The sequence below is a fragment of the Mustelus asterias genome, chromosome 13, assembly GCF_964213995.1.
Source record: "Mustelus asterias chromosome 13, sMusAst1.hap1.1, whole genome shotgun sequence".
NCBI classification, from domain to species: Eukaryota; Metazoa; Chordata; class Chondrichthyes; order Carcharhiniformes; family Triakidae; genus Mustelus; species Mustelus asterias.
Genome location: NC_135813.1, coordinates 30,416,503 through 30,439,246, shown reverse-complemented (window position 1 = coordinate 30,439,246; position 22,744 = coordinate 30,416,503). Strand labels below are relative to the sequence as shown.

Sequence of the window (22,744 nt, the reverse complement as noted above, 5' to 3'; positions counted from 1 at the left end):
AGATACTGTGAAAATCCCCTAGTCGCCACATTCCAGCACCTGTTTAGGTGCACTGAGGGAGAATTTAGCATGGCCAATGCACCTAACCAGTACGCCTTTTGGACTGTGGGAGAAAACCAAAGCACCAAGAGGAAACCCACGCAGACACAGGGAGAATGTGCAGACTCCGCACAGTGACCCAAGCAGGGATTCAAACCTGGATCCCTGTAACTGAGGCAGCAGCACTAACCACTGCGCCGACGTTGAGTGAAACTTAACATTCCAAATTCAAAACATGTAAATTGCAGCGCCACAAAGACTCTTCCTTGGAAAAAAAACTGCACAAAAGCAACAAAGCGCTACAGCAGAGCTATAACTGCCCAGCACAACAAGAGTTGGTGCATAACTCGTCTCTCGCCAATTAGAGGAACAACAATTATTTCCAGAACAAGTAAAAGCCATTTGGTCCAACATGGTGAACTGCTCTGGGTGAATCTACCCAGCACCTTCTCACCATATCCATCAATCTCCCCAAAGTATCCAGTCCTCTACTGAATCCATGGATACCCTTTCCCTTGTCATTCATTCTGTAAACAGAGGTGGCAGTGCTGAGCAAGTGGGAGATACATCAAGACATTGAATAGAAATTTCAAATACTCACATGTTGCCGCCATTGTTGAGTGCATTCTTGCTCACTGGGTGAGAGATGGACTTGGTGTTGTTAAGGGAGGGGGGCTCTTCTTGTGTGGGCGTCAAAGCTCCCACCATACGCTGAAAGAACGATGTTCGAGTCTGTGTGAAATATAATACATCGCAGGTCTGGAATGAAAGGGACTTATGGATGCAAACCAAAAAAAAAGGTACAAGCAAAATCAAAGGCAAAAAATCTGAGGAGACTGTTTCGTTGGTGGACCCCACTGCTGGGTAATTCCGATTGCATGGAAAGGTACATGGCCTTACAACTGTGTGTTATAAATGCCGTACTCTTCTTCTGAGCTTTTTTAAAGCCCTTCAATCTCACAGTGCAGGAGAAATAAAGGATGGCAAATTGGTAATTTACTGAAAAGTTGCACCACAGCACAGCACTGATTACATAACAGAAAATGGGTTACCTTGTCAACTGTCATGTGGTGACTTATTTTTGAGGGAATCAGTACTTTCCAACTTAATTCCCCTTGTGCTCAATTACGGGGTTTTCATGTCAAAAATTTGAAGGGAAAATTAACTTGAGAGAGATCTTTTTGTTCATTTTAGGCAAATATCTGTCTGAGAGTCCAAACAGGAGTAATGCAGACCTGATAGAAACCGTGTGACACTGTACTCAATATCAGGCCTCAGTTTCATCATGGTAGCTATTGGCAATCTGAAAGGAAGCAGCTCAACAGAGGAGGGAAAGTGCTGAGGAGGGCAGAGGACCGGTATAGGCCAGAGGGGGGAGGATGGTGAAATGCAGGTGGAGGTGTAAGCATCTTGGGCAGGACAAAATGGCATGCAAAGGAAGAGAAGAGAATTTGATACAAGCACGAAAGAGAAGGACATAAAATGGTGAAGGAAGTGATGTACACATGCTTGCATTGAAGCAATAGGTTACTGTCGCAAGCCAATGACAAGAGTTTCACTGAAGGTATAAACAAGTACAAGTTCACTCCACACTGGAGTTATCATTTATGCTCCTGCCAGTGAGAGTACAAGCAGCCTATACATTGCTACCGTCAGCCTTGTGCTTAGTTGTCCCGTTGGCACATTCATTCACTGAACACACATCAACTCTTCCTTCCAGTGGGGATTCGGGGGGAATGACCCACCCAGCAATCCTCCTAAAGCAACCAAACCTGCACCTATACAAACGAGAGGCCAACCAGTGTACAGATGGGATGGCAACTAGTGAAATGGATTTACAGGTTTTTCTAAGCTGAACTAAGAATTGGTGCTTTATTTTACACCTGCCTTATATTGATAAATAAGCAATTCTGAAATGCTCATGTATTTTAACTGAGGGATAGAAATACATTTGTGCACTTTATTGTCCTTGTGATAAGGGTCAAATCTTTAGTGATCTCCTGGAAGCCGGATTTTGTTTCTTCTAGTGGATGGCGCAGTGGCACAGCAGCTAACACAGCTGTCTCTCAGCGCCAGGGACCCAGTTGACTCCAGCTTCGGATGACTGTTTGTGTGGAGTTTGCACATTCTCCCCATGTCTGTGTAGTTCCCCTTCGAGTTCTCTGGTTTCCTCCCATTGTCCAAAGATGTGCATGTTAGGTGGATTGGCCATGCTAAATTATTCCTTGGTGTCCCAAGATTTGCAGGTTAGGTGGACTGGCCATGCTAAATTGTTCCTTGGTGTCCCAGGATGTGCAGGTTAGAGGGATTAGCTTGGTAAGTGCGTGGGGTTACAGGGATAGGACGGGGGAGATGGGGCTGGGAAAGATGCTCTGTCGGAGAGTTGGTGCAGACTCGATGGGCTGAATATCCTCCTTCTGCACTGTAGGGATTCTATAATAGTGGTCTAATGGTTGCAGTGGACTTTTTGCTTTCTGATATCCAATGTGGGAAATGTGATTCCTCAGCTTTGCTGCCAGGACATGTTGTGGCCTCCATAGTGAAGCAGCTCCCTTTTCCCAACAGAAATGTGTGCAAATGTTACTAATTTTAGAAAATTAACATCTGATGTTGTCTTTTCTCCACCTCTGCCCAATGGTAGAGTCCTGGCAGCTAGCCTTCCAGTATCTTTATTGGCAGTAGAATGGTAACTAGCAGGGGAGTTAAAAATGAAGGGAGACAAAGTACAGAATGAATAATCTAAGAAAATATTGCATTGTGAACACTGGATGGAGATTATGGGCTGAACTTTCATCCTTGAGTCGCAAAATAGGTTGGGCCATTTACACGATTTGCAAGCCACATCCGTGTATGCTATCCAACTCCATCCAGATCATGGTGAAAAAAAATTCTAAGGCGGTTAGCTCTCTGGACCCTACCGTTGGGCAGAGATGGAGAGAAAAAAACAATATCGGATGTTATTTTCTAAAATTAGTAACACACCTCCACAAACAGCCAAACAGAAATCCAGCTCTGTATCTGAAAGCAGCAGCAGCCTCCAGGCTCCTTACCGCTCTTAAGTATTCGTCTCAAACACAAACCTTTTAATTGTTCAAAATTTATCCCAAAAGCCAGGGAAGGAAATTCTCTTACTTTGGAATGCAAGGGCAAAATAATAAAAGAACGTTTGGAGCAGGATAAGCCTTTTGGCTCAATAACGCACTCCCTCCAGAATATATTTATCAAGGACTACCCCATTCCTGTCACTTGCTTATTCCCCTGTTTCAGAAACAAGCTGGAGTTTTCCATTTAAACCTCACTGCCTGGGTGGTTATCTGGCAGCACAGTTCATCCACTTGTTGGTACAACCTGCCTGATTTTTCAATGCGCTGATTTCACTGGGCTAAAAGTCAGGCAGGTTTTACAATGGGCGGGCAATGCACTCTGCCAGCTTATTACTCAAATGATGTCGATGAAAGTTGCCCTCTAAGTACCCTCCTGCTGTGGAAAACAAAACTGTTCCAATTTCGGAGAGTACCACAAGCATACACAAATATACGTACATACATACGCTTGCACACATAGTCAGCCTCAATGTCTGTTACAGATTTCTTCTTAGAAAGGATTTGAAACAGATGTTGTACAGTTGCAGTAATCAATGTAAAGTAGTCTAAAATGGTAGAGCTTGAGCAGATAAGACATCAAACATTGTACGGTGATCGCAAGAACAGAACATTCATGTAAATAGCATAGTGACCAGACAACTTTACACGTCATTGATGGAGGCTGCTGAGGTTTTTGGGATGGAATAGTTATGACCAAATTTATCTCCATGGGGCTAAAGTAATGATCTCATTAAACAGCTAACAGAATGAGAAGTTAACAAATGTCAAAAACTCCACACAATGAGAGCGAGCGAGAAGTTAAATAGCCAGTACATTCTGGAATATGTAAAATCTTATTTTTATAAGATGTTTAGGGAACTCTCTATTATGAAAATTTTAAGGTTTAAGTTTTAATGTTTGTTTGTTTACTGTCACAAGTAGGCTTACATTAACACTGCAATGAAGTTACTGTGAAAATCTCCTAGTCGCCACACTCTGGCACATGTTCAGGTACATTGAGGGAGAATTTAGCATGGCCAATGCACCCAACCAGCACGTCTTTCGGACTGTGGGAGGAATCCGGAGCACCCGGAGGAAACCCATGCAGACACGGGGAGAACGTGCAGACTCCATACAGTCAGTGACCCAAGCCGGGAATCGAATCCAGGGCCCTGGCGCTGTGAGGCAGCAGTGCTAGCCACTGTGTGCCGCCATGAAACAGCAGGGGAATAATCATGGTGTTGGTTCATGGCTCAGTCTTTCTAGTTACCTGTGACAAGCCGCCAGGCTGCTGTTGCTGCATCCTTTTACTTTTGTTCTGCTTGTAGTAATCAAAAATCATCAGAGCTGCATAGACTTTCCCCACTGTCAACTCGGTGGCTGCAGAAAGAAAGCAAGATGTGAAAGCCCTCCCCACTCTTGCAGCATTGCCCCTTCCACAACAGTGAATCTCAATCAGGATTATTGAAGGAAAGAAAGAGCTTTGTGGGGAGCTCTTATCCTCTGCAACTATTTCTTTATCTTGTATTTGAGCTACCGTGCACTGCAAACATTTTGGACAAGGTGTATACATGAACAAAAATTGAAATGAAACACAGCTGCTTTCATTGTAGAATATCCTGCAAAGTGATGTGGAAGATTCCACATCCTCTGACATATTAGTTAATAGATGAATTCCTTGAAAATCAACTTTCTTGCTCTGACATTTTTAATACCGCTTCTAGACTTAAAAATCAAGTCAATCTTTGCTGATCTCAGCTCAATAAATTGATGCATCGGATACATAGGGCGAGAATTTCCATCCACGCTTACCCCAAGGCCGGAACATCCCACCCGCGGTCAACGAACCTTTGCATGGTCTGTGTTCCACCCACTATAGTTCCCGAGGCGGACAGGACTTGAAAATTCTGCTGATATTGCGGTTTGTTTTTAAAATTCATGCATTTCCTAATTAGATTCAAATTAAGAGAAGTTACATTTAAATCAGTTTTTAGTAGTTTCTTTGTTCCAAAAAGTAGGTCACGTAGACTTGGCTTCTGAGTTGGGCAGTGGAGATCGGAACTTGCCAAGACACAACTGACTGCTAGGAACAAGGGACTGATTACAGCATATTTCTGATTGAATCATCTAAGAGGGAGTAATTGGTTTCTCATATCTGTTTGTTTTGTGACTTAACATATTTAACACATAGTACTTACATTTTTATGGCAGTATATATGATTGAATATATTGATGCATTGGATACATAGGGCGAGAATTTCCATCTGTGCTTCCCCTAGGCCGGAAAATCCCACCCGAGGTCAATGGATCTTTGCATGCTCTGTGTTCCGCCTGCCATAATCCCCATAGCGGGCAAGACGTGAAAATTCTGCTGATATTGTGGTTTGGTGGTTTGTCGGGAAAAAGGTACAAAAGTCTGAGGTCACGTACAAACCCGACTCAATAACAGCTTCTTCCCTGCTGCCATCAGACTTATGAATGGACCTACCTCGCACTAAGTTGATCTTTCTCTATACCCTAGCTATGACTAACACTACATTCTGCACTCTCTCCTTTCCTTCTCTATGAACGGTATGCTTTGTCTGTATAGTGCGCAAAAAACAATACTTTTCACTGTATACTAATACATTTGACAATAGTAAATCAAATCAAACGTCCGTGAGTACTTTACACTTTTCTGGAGGTCTGTAAGGTAAAATGAGCCATGCTATGCCAGTTCCTGATGAACAACCAAATCATCGATTCTTTTGGAGGGTGTCGGGTGAGTGTAAGATGTGAGGAGAGCTCTCTGCCCTTCTTCAAATACCAGCACTAAATCTTCACCTGAACCATTGGACCAGGTAAACGGGACCTCATTTAGTTATTGCAGATGGCACCTCCAATAACGCAGCACTGACCCACTGTAGATTAGGCACTTGAAGGCTTAATTAACATATGTTGAGGTTCATTCTTTATTCACGGTTGGACTTTGGCACATGGTAACTTGGAAAGGTATCCAACTGGACCGATGCCATCCATAATTGCTTTTGTCCTGTGACTTAGTATAATTCAGACCAAAGTTTCAAGCAAAGCTTTCATTGCTCCTGAGTCAGTGTTATATTTAAAAGGTCAAACTCAATGAGGCCAGGCTGCAAGCGTTCGCCAGCTCGTTCAGAATTTGTGAGCTCGCAAATGTTCCTGTAACTACTCCAATTTGACGATAAATGAACCGTGAAAGCTCATTGTCAGAGATCGAATGCTGTACTTATCCACTAATCTCTTCCAGTACCGTTTACCATTTTAACACAAGTAACTTCAAAGAAGGAATGGACACAGATCTTCTTCTATGCACAGAGCTTGCATCATTACTGATGATCAGTGATTCATTTCTCTTTGAAAGTATTTTTGTTCTCCTCTTCCAATTTCCTCATTCCCTCTCTGGAAGATGCTGTCTCTTGGATTGTGGGGAAATTCCACAGGTATTGGATAAGCTCCAGAACCCTTCACTCACAGGTTTAGCAAGCAACAATCAAGAATCATTGGGGTGTCACACTTGAGACGAATTCTGTCTTTAATCAACATTGGCACGAATAATATCCAGTGAGGCCAGCAGATGGCAATAAGCGGTAATAATCCGAGCCCAGCAGCAATGAAGCCAATTATAGAGCCTCAATTGCTGCCCTGGTCAAAATCAGCCTGCACAGCACAGAACAAGGTCGTTCTTGGCCCAGGTAGTTTTGTTAAACACTGGGCAGTTCTTCCAGCAACTGACTCATCCAGGCATGGATCAGTCACTAATCTAAAAGCGTCTTCTTAAATGATCGGAAATATTCTGGTTCTATCAAGTCTAACTGCAAGCACCACATGATCAAACCATTTAGCAAGACTAATAACAGCATTGCGCCAGTAATTTTCATTCTGATTTCCCTGTTTGCATTACCTGTTCAGGTGGAGCAGATGTTTGTAACCTGCTTTTTAAAGTTCGACATGTGGACTGTCATAATATAGATAAATTTTATATGTACAAATCCTTGCTTTATATAAAAGTTACATGAACCCATGGTCTTCACCTAAATTTCTCAAGTTTCCTGTTCTTGGTGTGCATATAGATGGCATAGTTCCTTTGTCTCGTCTGCTTGGCAGAGTTTCGCAGCTGGTCTGCATCCACCCAAGTGGTCACGGGCATTCGGCTTCTGGTCTTCGGGTAAGTGTTCTCCAAGGTGGCCTTCACGACACCCGACAATGTAGAGTCGCTGAGCAGAGACTGATAGCTAAGTTCCGCACACATGAGGATGGCCTCAACCGGGATCTTCGTTCATGTCACACTATCTGTAATCCCCACAACTTGCCTGGGCTTGCAAAATCTCACTAACTGTCCTGTCTGGAGACAATACACATCTCTAACCTGTGCTTAACACTCTCTCCATTCACATTGTCTATACCTTTAAGACTTGATTACCTGTAAAGACTCGCATTCCAACCATTATTTTGTAAATTGAGTTTGTGTGTTTATATGCCATTTGTGAACAGAACTCCCACTTACCTGACGAAGGAGCAGCGCTCCGAAAGCTAGTGGCTTTTGCTACCAAATAAACCTGTTGGACTTTAACCTGGTGTTGTGAGACTTCTTACTGTCTTCACCTAAGTTATCAGTAATAAAGTATCAGATAAGCTGTCAGATTAAGGGAAAGCCAGGCTCTGTTGCTCATTTGTTTGGACTTAGCTAATATATTAATCAAAATCATGTCATAGACTCAATAAGCACTGAACACACATTGTGTCCTTTCAGCAAAACCAAACCCTTTGAATTTAGGAAGAGCACTCACGTCTATGTGGAGGCACCAGAATATCCAGAATCTTCTGAGATAGGTTTGGCCAAACAGCAATTATTTCCTTCCGCAGCTCCGCATCACATTGTTGCTGGTATGCACCTCCTACAGAGGAAAGCAAGCACGGTCAGACTCTGCTCTTGTTCCATTGTACATGGAAGTTATTGCCCTGCCCATTCTGATCTACATCCAGGCAAACAGCAACTGTACTTTTGTTCACTGTGAGCAAGGCTAACTGGAAAGGCCTAAGCCCTTGCGGTTCACACCATGAAACACATGTCATGCCAACATTTTTGTCCATTCATTAGAAATCTACCCCGACGGTGCATTACAAAAATAATATAGACAAGCAGATCAACGGGAGATAAATTGTGATTCTATATACTTGGCATAGAAGCAAAATTGGGTGAGATAAATCAATAGCCCCTGGAATCAAACGGACTTCTTCACAATGTAAGAATGTCCACGATAAAAATAAACAGAGTTGGGAGATAGTGATAGAGAATGCATGCCTCATTAAACGTTGATGTACAATTTTACTCCCTACAAATGGTCAGCTGGGACAGATCCTCCCTCTAAGACACAATGGCCAGAATTTTACCGCCCCACCCACCATGGGAATCGGAGCGGACAAGGGACGGACTTTGGAAAGGTCCATTGGCCTCGGGCAGGATTTTCCGGTTTTGGGATGAGCGAAGTCGTAAAATCCCACCCAATGGTAAAAAAACTCAATATAGGAAGAAGCATAAAATACCCAGCCACATTCCAGCTGATTCCTTAGGCTACCATAACCTGATAAGACTACAAGATGATGATAATTATCAGTATTTACAAAATATGAAAAGCAGCATTTGATTATTTGATGCGTCTTACAGAATTTCTTTGACATATAGTGAGACAATATTTGGACTTAAAAGGAACTTGTATTGCTGAATAAAACACAAATGAGGAAGGCATAGTTCTGACATTAAAGGCTTGGCAACTGAATCACAACTACTCAAACAAAGCTTCTCTCTGAAGTTATTAGAAAACAGCTAAGCGCCTCCCTAGGAACTAAAAAGGAGCGAGAACCATTTACTGAATTTTGTGAACTTGCTTTAATTCTATTTTACACTTACTACTTTGCCCACTTATTTTTCAGACAACTCACGGTTCAATCATGACCATTACTCTCTAACAATCACGAGCCAGAATGCACTACATGGAAGGCAGATTCCACCGTAAATTCAACATACACTTGGAAAGGAGAAATTTGCAGGACTACTGAATAAGATGCGGGAAGTGGAACCAATTGGATAGTTCTTTTGAAGAGCCAGCATGCACATGCACAGAATGGCCTCCTTCTGTTCTGTTTGATTTTGTTATACATGTGTCTTTAATCTCCGAGCAGAGCAGCAAGGTGAACCTCAGCAACATATTGGAAAAATTCTTGACAGCCATTTTGATTAATAGTTCTGAAACCATGGGATCAATTTGGGTACCTTTGGATTCGAGTACAAATGTATACTTTGGATTAGTCACTTCCGTTTATTTTCTTATTAAGACTTAGATCCTGTGAGGGGCAATGGGCAGCAAGACTCCACCACCCGTCCCAATCCATCCTAACTTATTGCTTCCACTGACTGCCAGAAAGTAGCTAGTTCCTTCACGCACTTCAGTCTGCAGTTGTCAGAGTACAGGAATGAGATAGAGAATCTGGTGAACTGGTGCGATGACAGTAATCTCTCCCTCAATGACAACAAAATGAAGGAGATTGTCATCGACTTCAAGAAGCACAGTGGAGAACATGCCCCTGTCTACATTAATGGAGATGAAGTAGAAATGGTTGAAAGCTTCAAGTTTTTAGGTGGCCAGATCACCAACAACCTGCCCTGGTCCCTCCATGCTGACACTATAGTTAAGAAAGCCCACCAATGCCTCTACTTTCTCAGAAGACTAAGGAAATTTGGCATGTCAGTACGACTCTCACCAACTTTTACAGATGCACCATAGAAAGCATTCTTTCTGGTTGCATCACAGCTTGGTATGTCTCCCTGCTCTGCCTAAAACCGCAGGAAACTACAAAAGGTCATGAATGTAGCCCAATCCATCACGCAAACCAGCCTCCCATCATTGATTCTGTCTACACTTCCCACTGCCTTGCAAAGCAGCCAGCATAATTAAGGACACCATGCACCCTGAACATTCTCTCTTTCACCTTCTTCATTCGGGAAAAAGATGCAAAAGTCTGAGGTCACATACCAACAGACTTAAGAATAGCTTCTTCCCTGCTGCTATCAGACTTTTGAATGGACTTACCTTTCAGTAAGTTGTTCTTTCTCTACACCCTAGCTATGACTGTAACACTACATTCTGCACTCTCTCCTTTCCTTCTCTATGAATGACATGCTTTGTCTGTAAAGTGCGCAAGAAACCATACTTTTCACTGTATACTAATATGTGACAATAATAAATCAGATCAAAATGATCTCCTATTTGTGCAAAAATCCTCACTGATTCATTTCACAATTATGATGATAGATGTGTTAGATTCTTAGATGTGTAATCCTGACTCATTTGTAAAGGAATTAGCAATCTCCAATGCATAGCCATTTCTCACCTTTCCGCAGTCTTTACACACTTCTGCTTACTTAGGAATTACAATGCTTGTAACTTGACAGTCTCAGTATCTCCAATGTACTTTCTTTCTCATTCAGCCAAGGGTACAGAAGCCACTTTACCCTTTGCTTTAAACTTTACATGCCGATCTATTTCCAATGCTCAGTATCTGTCCACCGACATTTCATCTTCTACGGTCAAGTTCTGCCTGAAATTTGTGAATTTTCTCTTTTTCTAAAGAGAGAATATTTTTTGGAAAAACAGTGAAGAGACATTTTAATTCTGCAATGCCTTTTGCTGCAAGCTGTGCTGTGTCACTGGCAGAAATTCAGATGATACAGAGCCCAAAATCTGACCAAGAAATGGCAGTGTGTTGGTTCTGGCATGAAGAATGGAATGATCCCTGCCGATGGTGCCAGTGTGACTTCAGACCAAATCTTATGCCTCATTACTGAAAACTCATACGCCCTCGAGAATCACAGCACTCCTGCGGCGTGTTCCCTCTGATTCGCCCACCCCGTGACAACTTAATCGCTGCAAGCGCTGGGGAGGTCCATATAAATGGCCCCCGAACACTTGTTCCAGATCAACTGCAGGAGATGGCAGCCAAGAAGTCTGTACCTCGCTTTGCAGAGGGAACCCTCGGCAGGATGCTGAATGGAATGGAACAGAGGCAGGACACATTCTACCCCCTGCTCCAAGAGAAAGCCTTCCAGCAGGGTCACCACTCCCGACTAGGATGCAGTGGCAGCCCTGGTCAGTGTAAATGTACCCCCGAAGAGGAGTATGGTCTGTCTGCGAGCAGGACCCAGACCTTCCTGTCGCTTGCCATTTCAACAGCCCATCTCCTGTCTCTCCTGTCCACATGTCCGTCCTTGTCCTGTTGCAATGCTCCAACGCAAACTGGAGGAACAGCAACTCATTTTCTGATGAGGAACTTTTAGCCTTTTGGGCTGAACAACTTGTTCAATAACTTCAGAGTATAAATTCTCGCCTCCCTCTTAACCCCATTTCCATGTATTTAATTTAATTTATTTTATTTTATACCCTATTGTATATCTTTTTAAAATTTTAATTTCTTCCATCGTTTTTCAAAAATCTCACTTTCCATCTTGTCCACCCCCCCTACCCCCCAACTTTGTTGCATCTCCCAGGTTGTCCTTTGACACTCAGCTTTGTTCTGTCATTCACACATATTGATTTCTTAAAGGGCTGCTATTAGCACCCTTTTCTGCCTTCATTACCACCATTTACATCCCCTTTGGTCTTTTTTGTCTGTGGCATCTTTGTCAATTACCGCCCCCTCCACCACCCCATCCCTACAGTCTAAATCTCATCCTATTTTCTTTGTCTTCAGCTCTGACGAAAGGTCATCCAGACTCAAAATGTTAGTTTTATTCTCTCTCCATACATGCTGTCGGACCCGCTGAGATGTTCCAGTGTTTTTATTTCAGATTCCAGCATCTGTAGTCATTTGCTTTTACAATAGCTCTAAAATTGGGAATTCCTTAGCCCTGTGAGGTTTGCAATTCAGTTTTTTACTGCACAGCAAAATACAAAGTTGTTTTCTCTTTTTTTAAGAAAGATTGAGCTGTGAGATAATCCTGACTTTGCATTGTCTCCAGGTTGTCAGTCTTAGAGAATTCATTGCTTGTCTGATCATTGGGGCCTTCAAAAAGCCACAAGACTTTGGTCAGAGTGAGGACTCGCTTTATCCACTTTCCAAGCTTTTCCAGTACACCCTCAACGCTGGTGTCTATTCTGCAATGTTGAAAATGACTCAGTTTTTAAAGTTTATTAGTGTCGCAAGTAGGTTTATATTAACACTGCAATGGCGTGAAAATCCTCTAGTCGCCACACTCCAGTGCTTGCGAGGGTACACTGGGGGAGAATTTAGCATGGCCAATGCACATCTTACAGACTGTGGGACGAAACCAGAGCACCCGGAGGAAACCCACGCAGACACGGAAAGAATGTGCAGACTCCGCACAGACAGTGACCCAAGCCAGGAATCGAACCCGGGTCCCTGTGAGGCAGCAGTGCTAACCACGGTGCTATCGTGCCGAGGTATGTCCTCTCTCCAAAATCAGAACAAACCAATCTGACCAATTTTCATAATGTCAGTCTACTTTGTCTTAATTAAATCAAAGGAAGTTGGTTGTGGGTTGTTTGTGGCCAATCATTTCAACTCTGGGACATCACTGCGCAATCGTCTGGCTCTTCACACCAGCAGATCTTGTGCTCTTGCTGGCTGCACACCCCCTGCCAGGGATTTCCTGGCAGTGTGGGGTGGTTTCAATTGGAATTGCCATTGACAGCGGCAGGACCAGAACATCTTGCCATGCAACTTCCCACCGCCAAGAAAAATGCCGCGGGGAATCCTGCCGAATTACTGTCACTGATGGGAGAGAAGCGGAATATCTCTCTCTGATATTCAGTGACATTATCAACACTGAAAGCCACAGCATCAACATCATGGGGGTTATTAGAAACTGAACTGCAGGGACCAGCTAAATAAATACTGTGGCTACAAGGACAGGTCAGAATCTGGGAATTCTGCCGTGAGTAATCACCTCTGACTGCTCAAGGTCTGTCCACCATCTACAAGGTTCAAGTCAGGTAAGTGGTGGAATATTCCCCAGTAGCATAGATGAGTGTAGCTCCAATATTGGTGGTGGAGTGGTAATGTCCCTGGAGTAGAATCATAGAATCCCTACAGTGCAGAAGAAGCCATTCGGTCCATTGAGTCTGCACCCACTCTCTGACAGAGTATCTTACACACGTTCTCTCCCCCACCCTATCCCTGTAACCCCACACATTTACCATGGTCAATCCACCTAACCTGCCCATCTTTGGAGTGTGGGAGGAAACCAGGGCACCCGGAGGAAACCCACGCAGACAGAGAACGTGCCAACTTCAAATAAACAGTCACCCAAGCCGGAATCGAACCCGGGTCCTGGAGTTGAGGCAGCAGTGCTAACCACAGTGCCACCGTGCTGCCTATCTACTACTATTACCCACTAAATTTCTGAAAAACTGCTTCAAATTTCATCATGGCAGATAGGAGAATTAAAATTCAAATCAATAAAAATAAATCTGGAATTGAAAGCCAGTCTCAGTAATGGTGACCACAAAACTATCAATGGCTGTAAAACCCTTCTGGTTAACTAATGTTCTTCAGGGAAGGAAATCTGCCATTCTTATCTGGTCTGGCCTACATGTGACTCCAGATCTACAGCTATGTGGTTGATTCTTAACTGCTCTCTGAAATGGCCTAGCAAGCCATTCCGTTCAGGGACAAATTGGGATGGGCAACAAATACTGGGCTTGCCAGCAAAGCTCACATCCTATGAAAGAACAAAGAATGGAAGCCCAATGCTATCTAGGCCAAAGCAGCTGCTTGATTGGCATTCCATCACCCCCAAACATTCACCGACTCACTGACACAGTGGCAGCAGTGCAAACCATCTCCAAGATGCAATGCCTCTCATCATAGATCCTTGGGCAGCACCTTCCAAACCAGTGACCTTTACCATTCAGCAGAGCAAGGGCAGCAGGCACATGGGAACACCACCACCTTCAAGCTCTCCTCCAAGTCACTTGCCATCCTGACTTGAAATTTATCGCTGTGCCTTGACTGTGACTGAGTCAAAATCCTGGAACTTGCTCCCTAACAGCGCTGTAGGTGTGAATTCACCACATGGGCTGCAACGGTTCAAGATGGCAGGCCACCACCAATTTCTCAAGGGCACTCAGACATGTGCAATGAATGCTGCCCTTGCCTGCAATCATAACATTCTGTGAATGAATAAGAGAAAATCTCTGTTGCAAGATATAATGATGCAAATGTATGCAATGTTCCGATTACCAGCACTGCTCATGGAAGAACGAGGAGAATGCTGAGAACATGAATTATCCCCACTTTTATAACAGTGCTGAAGACTACCTATTAAAATTATAGTGCTGATCTTTCCACTGTAATAACTGAGTTTCTTGAAATTTTCATTGGGATTGCGCCAATGTAATTAAATGTCTAACAAACATATTGGTACAGTGATCACTTACTTTGGTTATGTGATGTCACCACTCAATAGTCTAATGAAATCTACTCAAGAATGACTGTTGGAAATATACACATTGATTGAAAAAGTGAATTTCAATCAAAGTCTTTCTTGAATTTAATAGATTCCAGGCTTTATCTAAAAACAAATCCACTTTGGATTACATCAGCTAGCAGAAGCATAGCGTCACTACAGTTCTGTTCCAGTCCCCAGTAACGTCAAACGACTGACAAATTGCACAGCCAAGGAAAACAGATGTCGATCAGCATCTCTGTCCCGGAGTATTTACAGGAAGTAAGGTAGATGACATCAGTACCCAGATTGTGTGCGCACTGGTTGTACTGGTTAACACAACAGGGCTTTGAATCAATTGTGGGGAGGGTGGGGGAGAAAGAACACAAAAAAACAATGTGTTTCAGTCAAGATAATGCAAATTGGCATGGTGATGGAATCAATAATAACCCATTCTTATTGTACGGTGTGTGATTATTAGTGATATCACTAGCTAAATTCTTTAGTGCCGAAAAGTATTTTCAAGAACCACTTCACAGAGGTGCCAGGGAACAGTTCAACTCGCTCCACACTCCAAACAACAACTGACCTCTCAGGGCAGTCGCCGGGCTGATCATTTCCCCTCCCTCCACGCTCCCCCCCTCTTCGTCCTTGGGGGTCACCCTTTAAAAAAATTATTCATTAGTGGGACATAGATGTCGCTGGCTGGCCAGTATTTATTGCCCATCCGCAGTTGAGCGTCAACCACATTGCTGTGGTTCTGGAGTCACATGGTGGCTAGACCAGGTAAGATGCGGAAGATTTCCTTCCTTCAAGGGCGTTAGTGAACCAGATGGGTTTTTCCGACAATCGACAATGGTTTCATGGTCATCAACAGATTCTTAATTCCAGATTATTTTTATTGAATTCAAATTCCACCATCTGGCATGGCAGGATTCGAACCCGGATCCCCAGAAGATTAGCTGAGTTTCTGGATTAATAGTGTAGCGATAATACCACTAGACCATTATCTCCCCAACCTGACCCATTCTCTTAAAAGGAGCTACGCCCCGACATACAAAACATCACTTACAATCATTAAAAGAGGAAATGGATCTGGCATCTCCAGGGTAGCATGCCATACTCTTTAATGAGACCATGAATTTCATTGATGTGATTCTGAACAGCCACACCTACAATAACACTGCAAAAGCCAATCATTCCTATTCACGTAAGCAGGCTCTTCGATTGCATTGGCTTGGATTTGGATCGCCTTCAGTTCATGTAATCCAAAGGCAAGTTACAAAATACAATGTGGACAGCATGAAAACTAGCTAAGGGATGGGATTCCTATAGACACTGCTGAAGGAAGATTGATACATTCATCAGGAAATCACAAGAAAAGCAGAGCTGGGTGACCAAGTGGACTGGACTGGTCTGGGAAATGAGGGGGACTCAGAATGATGGGCATCTTCAGATTGCAGCCATAAAGACAACCCAAAGAGAGATCAAAGGAAAAGATTCTGGTCCCCTTATAATAGAATCATAGAAACCCTACAGTGCAGAAGGAGGCCATTCGGCCCATCGAGTCTGCACCGACCACAATCCCACCCAGGCCCTACCCCCACATATTTACCCGCTAATCCCTCTAACTACACATCTCAGGGACAATTTTTAACCTGGCCAATGAACCTAACTCGCACATCTTTGGACTGTGGGAGGAAACCGGAGCACCCGGAGGAAACCCACGCAGACACGAGGAGAATGTGCAAACTCCACACAGACAGTGACCCGAGCCGGGAATCGAACCCGGGACCCTGGAGCTGTGAAGCAGCAGTGCTAACCACTGTGCTACCGTGCCGCCCATAATCATGGGCATGTGCCATTTTAGTGGATGTTTGTTATACATGTGCCATATCTGATATATCAGCTTAACACAATAGAGACAGAATTAGTAAAGGGAGAAAGTTGTTTACATTTATCTAAATTCCTTTAAGGAATTGTTGTTAGCCATGAAGGTGATCTTCAAAATAGATGGTGACTATAATAAGTTCTTACACAACAAAAACTTACTGGTTCAAATGCCACTGTAAGTTAAAGTTTATTTATTAGTGTCACAAGTAGGCTTACATTAACACTGCAATGAAGTTACTGTGAAAATCCCCTGTTCACCACACTCCGATCGATGCCTGTTCAGGTACACAGAGAATTTGGCATCACCAATTCACCTAACCAGCGCGTCTTTAGACTGTGGGAGGAAACTGGAGCACCTGAAGGAAACCCACGCAGACACGGGGAAAATGTGCAAACTCCACACAGTGACCCAAGCCGGGAATCGAACCCGGGTCCCTGCGCTGTGAGGCAACAGTGATAACCACTGTGCCGCCTGGAGATTAGAGCATCATTTATGCAGATACTTCAGTGCAGTACTGAAGTTGGGGTTGCGATGTTGGAGACGCCATCTTTCTGATGTGACAATAAATTGAGGCCTTGCTTGCCAATTTGGGACCCAAGGCACTTTTCCAAGACGACCAGGGAGTTCTGTCAGTATCTCTCGCCCAACATCGAGCTGATCTGATAATGTATCTTATAATAACTCCAGGAGTCAGCTGTAAAGGACAAGTGCTTTATTGCACAAAATAAAGCGAAACCACAAGCCTGTGGTGAACACAAACTGGTCCCAACTGGGACAATACAACAATGGACCCACTCAGGGACCTGCTTTATACAGGGCTCGGTATAGAAGCTCCACCTGCTGAGTCAATTACCAATCCACAGGGAGCTCGTATTCAATGAGTCCTACAGGGAGGTCAATCAGTGATTCCCCATGTAAGTCCTGGGGGTCATCACCTATCTCATTGCACCTTGCTTAACCTTGCTGTATGCAAATTGGCTGCTGCATTTCCCTGCAATGCAAGAGTGACTGCACTTCAAAGAATACATTGTTGGCTGTAAAGAGTTGGGATGCTCAGAGGCCATGGGCAGTGCGAGAATAAGGCAAGGGATTTCTTTGGAATAAAATGTGAGTGATTATATCACATTCTTGAACTCTTTAAAGTGGACACCATCCCACATCAATTATTGATATCTGTGTGTGTTTTAAGAAATGCCTTTGGAACATGTGCAAAACTTCACTCTCATCTCAAAGCTGTGGTCATAATAATGAATTACTCAGGCTTTGTGCTTTGTCAGTGAGATTGTAATCCTTGATGGATGTTTCGTATTCTTTGTTTAACTTCCATACAGTCTTAATCCACTGACTGATGGTTGGTATGTCTTTCCTTTGTGTTCTGGATTCAGCAAGGACCTCTTTTCCCTTTTGTGAAACTATCACAGAGCATTAACAATGATGCTAAAAATTGCTGTTGGTGAAATCCATGTACAAACACTTTTTGTATCCATAGAACATTACCTTTTATTTTGATCATGTTAATGCTACTGCTACAGTGACAGTGAAGGGAATCGCACACAATTACAGTACACATTGCTCCAATTATATCACAATAATTTCTCGGCTGCACAGAATCTCAGAATTGTCACGGCGCAGGAGGAGGCCATTTAGCCCATCGTGTTTGCACCACCTCTCCAAACAAGCATCATGACAGTGCTATTCCCTCTCCTTTTCCCCATAACCCCTGCACATTGTTTCTACTCACGGAATCATCTAATGCCCTCTTGAATGCCTCGATTGAACCTGCCTCCACCATACCTCCATTGTATTCCAGACCAGAACCACTCATTGTGCGAAAAAGTTTTTTCTCCTATCACATCTGCTTCTTTTGCAAATCACTTTAAATCTGTGCCCTCTCATTCATGATTATTTTTACGAGTGGGAACAGATCCTCCTTATCTACTCTGTCCATCCCCCTCATAATGTTGAACATCTCTATCAAATCTGCTCTCAGCCGCCTTCTCTCCAAGGAGAACAGTCCCAACCTCTCTAATCTATCCTCATCACTTAAGTTTCTCATCCCTGGAACCATTCTTGTAAACCTGCACTCACTCCAATGCATTCACAGCCTTGCTATAGTGTGGTCCCCAGAGCTGCAAACAATATTCCAGTTGAGGTCTAACTAGTATCTTGTGTAATTTCAGCATAACTTGTTCTTTCCCTAATAATAAAGCCCAGGATACTGTACGCTGTCTTCACCTATTCTGACACCTTAAATGATGGGGCGGCACGGTAGCACAGTGGTTAGCACTGCTGCTTCACAGCTCCAGGGTCCCGGGTTCGATTCCCGGCTCGGGTCACTGTCTGTGTGGAGTTTGCATATTCTCCTCGTGTCTGCGTGGGTTTTCTCCGGGTGCTCCGGTTTCCTCCCACAATCCAAAGATGTGCGGGTTAGGTTTATTGGCCAGGTGAAAAATTGCCCCTTAGAGTCCTGAGATGCGTAGATTAGCGGGTAAATATGTGGGGGTAGGGCCTGGGTGGGATTGTGGTCGGTGCAGACTCGATGGGCCGAATGGCCTCCTTCTGCACTGTAGGGTTTCTATGATCTACGTGCAAAGACATCCAGGTCTCTCTGTTCCTGCGGCCCTTTAAGAATTTAACCCTTTGTTTTATATTGTCTCTCCATGTTCATAGAATCACAGAATCCCTACAGGGCAGAAGGAGGCCATTCGGCCCATCGAGTCTGCACCGACCACAATCCCACCCAGGCCCTATCCCCACAACCCCATGCATTTACCCCAGTTAGTCCCCCTGATAGTAAAGAGCAACTTAGCGTGGCCAATCCACCTAACCCGCACAACTTTGGACTGTGGGGGGGGGGGGAACTGGAGCACCCAGAGGTAACCCACGCAGACATAGGGAGAATTGGCAAACTCCACACACAGTGACCCAATCCGGGAATCAAACCCAGGTCTCTGGCACTGTGAGGCAGAAGTGCTAACCACTGTGCCAACGTGCCACCCCCGTCCTACCAAAATGCTTCACCTCACACTTTTTTTCCATATTGAACTTCATCTGCCACCTATCTGCCCACTCCACCAACTTGTCTATGTCCTTTTCAAAGTTCTATACTGTGCTCTTCACAGTTTACAATACTTCCAACTCATAACTTCTAGCTAAACACTATTAATGTTATCGAATCTTGCAGGTCCCTCAATAATATTGGGCTGTATTAGATAGGGTAACATAGTCCTCGCCCCTCCAGCTAGAAGGTCGATGGGGATCCCACCCAGGGGAAGACTGGCTTCCGCACTGTCAGTCAATGAACATTTAATTGGCCCTGAATAGCTTAGAGGCAGGATGTCTTCCTTTTAAGGTCTGAAAGTCCTGCCTAAGAGAGCTGATAGCCAATCAGATGACCAGTAGCTCTGTGGTCTCAGCAGCCAGTAGTGTTGGCCACTGGGAGTTAAGGAAGGCCCCAAAGGAGTCAGTGACTGGAGACTGGACACCAAGGCTAAGTGGGAGTAATTTTGCCGGGTCAGATTGGTAGGCCCAGGAGAGGGGTATTGGGGGACAGGATTTGAGAGGCTGGGTGAGGTGGAATGGGGGCGACAGTAAAGGGAAATGTGTGATTGTGGTTGTTGGGGGTATGTCCAATGGACTCAGAGGACGCACAAAGGAGGTCCACCCCATTGCCTGACACCATCCCATGCAACTAAAACCTCCGGGCTTCCCGCTTGGCTTTCTCTCCTTTCTACAGATTAAATAGTGGCGGTAGGTGGGCTGGGACCCTTGTGTAACCATTAATTGGTCACTTAAGGGCCTCAACAGGCTCAAAGGTGGACGGGCAGGCAACATGACACCTCTACCTCTCCCCACAAAATTTCATACAATTTGGGAGTAGGTGGGTGGGTAACAGGAAGGCTGGATTTTACAAGTTCCTCATTATTTCAATTCTGCCAGCAGGGATGCAGAAAATCCAGCCTTTGGAATATTCTGGACTGCTGGTAGGCATCAATACAGCAGGATGGATGAGAAGCGCATGAACAGAGACCAATACACCAGCTTCAGATGTAACGCCCTCAATAACTCAGATGAAGGGTGATAGTCTGAAAACCCAAATAAGATTCTCACATGCATGTTCTGACTTTCAAAACAATTGATTTAAAAATGAAATTTGAGGAGAGGTCCTTTCAGAATCTCAGAATGGACACAGTGCAAGAGACAACTCTTCGGCATCTTAGCCGGAATTTTCCCGGCTGTTCACACACCCGGCCTCTGATGCAAGCGAGGACGGAGAATTTGATGCTCAGCTGAATCTTTGTTCATTGGAACGGGACCAGAGAATCCCACTGACATGAATGGAAACTTCTGATCCTTGTGTCTGTGCTGGCACTCCGACGGATCAGATCACCTCGTGCCACTCACTGCCTTCTCCCCACAGCCCTACACATCATCTACACTGGAACCAAACATCATGCACTGTGTACTGTTAAGGTGCAGATCAAAAACTCTAAAATATGTTACGAAGCCTGACTAGATCCCAACAGATTTTCCTATTTTGGCATTAGTGTGAGGATAAGGTGCTTCACTCCAGATGTGATTCTATTGACCCAGTAGGAAGCATTTATCAAAACAAACTTTATTTAATACAGTTTACCTATAACAAATGTATTAGCTTAACTTTTACCAATTGAAATACTTAAACATGACATGATACAATTCTTAACTGCTAATCTATCTCTATTAGTTCCAATTCAAGCAACATTCCTCTGATAGACTTAAACTCGGCATGTTGGCACAGTGGTTAGCACTGCTGCCTCACAGCGCCAGGGATCCAGGTTCGATTCCCAGCTTGGGTCACAGGATGAATGTGCAAACTCCATACAATGTCTGCATGGGTTTCCTCTGGGTGCTCCCACAGTCTGAAAGACTTGCTAGTTAGGTGCATTGGCCATGCTAAATTCTCCCTCACTGTACCCAAATAGGCGCCAGAGTGTGGAGACTAGGGGATTTTCACAGTTATTTATTTGCAGTGTTAATACAAGCCCACTTGTGACACTAATAATTAAATAAAGAAATAAATAAAAACTCCTCTTCTAAGTCAGTTAGCAACACACAGGCTTACATGCTGGTACTTGAGCTGCCAGTCCTTGAACCGCCAGAACACCTCTGCAGCGAGAGACAGAGAGAGACTTATTTCTCCTAACAGGTCCCAAGCAGCAGCCCCCAGAGAGAGGCACCTCTTACTACTTTCAAAACCAAGCAGAAATTGCCTGTTTTTCCCTGTAAGTTTAACTCTTCCCCTTAAGCACATGATTCTGTCAATCATCCTAATCAAAACCCTACTCTGAAACCCCAATGGCAAAAACAAATAAACAAAAATGCATTAACTCAGATTAAAACAGTCACATCCCTAGCTAAAATCAATCATTAGCCTGCATTCTCAGCATGTGAGCAGACAATTTGGCACTATGTAAATCAGAGCTGAATTTTAAACATACCCCTTACAAGAAACATGAAATGAATACATTTCTTAAAGGCACAGTTTCATCACAGTAAAATAGGCGGCTGACCTAAAATTGCCCATTTAGCACTCACCCCCTTGCCTGAGAAGTACTCCTATTCTTTTGTTAGATAGTGTGAATACACTCTTCACATAGAACTTACACATATGCAATGAGATTACACTTTACAAAAAACCCTTTACAAAAATATTGTCAAACTATCTCATAAATTTGTGCATGCATACAGTCAGAATCCTTCCTTGTTGCACACTCAGTTCTGTTCACAGATTACCATTATTTATATTCGCATACCAATGACAAGCAGCCTCTTAATTCCTCTGACAGAAATTGAAAAAAAGAAATGTTTAGCTCGAGCTTTTTAAAATGTGACAACACACTGCCGAATGTTTATGTCAAAATGGGGATGAAGCCGCCCTTTGGCATTGCATGTTTTATCCATGTCATCATTATTTGTTGTTGACACCCTCCTGGTGACTAAATGTTAGTTGAGTCATAAACTCCAGTGCAATTTAAATACCTGATTAAAAATGTCAAGCTTGCCCTATATTTAAAACAAATCCACTGTCATTTTTAGCAGAGGGGGAATATGGTAAAAAGTAAAATAGGACAGAAATTAAGTAATTTAAGGATAATTCAAACTGCCTTCTGAAACGTTAAAATGTTCCATGTTAGAGTTATTGAAAGGGTTGATAATCACAAGTTTAAAAATCATACAAGCTGTAAGTTGAATCTCTCTCACACAGGG

At 43.6% G+C, this 22,744-nt stretch overlaps 1 protein-coding gene across 1 annotated transcript in view; it reads right to left on the bottom strand.

Annotated features, from left to right (window-relative positions):
* cacna1ba (calcium channel, voltage-dependent, N type, alpha 1B subunit, a) overlaps window positions 1–22,744 on the bottom strand; it is a 664,407-nt gene that overhangs the window by 22,134 nt on the left and 619,529 nt on the right. Inside the window, exons 39-41 of the mRNA XM_078227596.1 lie at window positions 7,928–8,035; window positions 4,393–4,502; window positions 648–771 (exon numbers count right to left, since the gene is read on the bottom strand). Of these exons, the coding sequence (XP_078083722.1) occupies window positions 648–771; window positions 4,393–4,502; window positions 7,928–8,035 (342 nt within the window). The remainder of the gene's footprint in view (window positions 1–647; window positions 772–4,392; window positions 4,503–7,927; window positions 8,036–22,744) is intronic.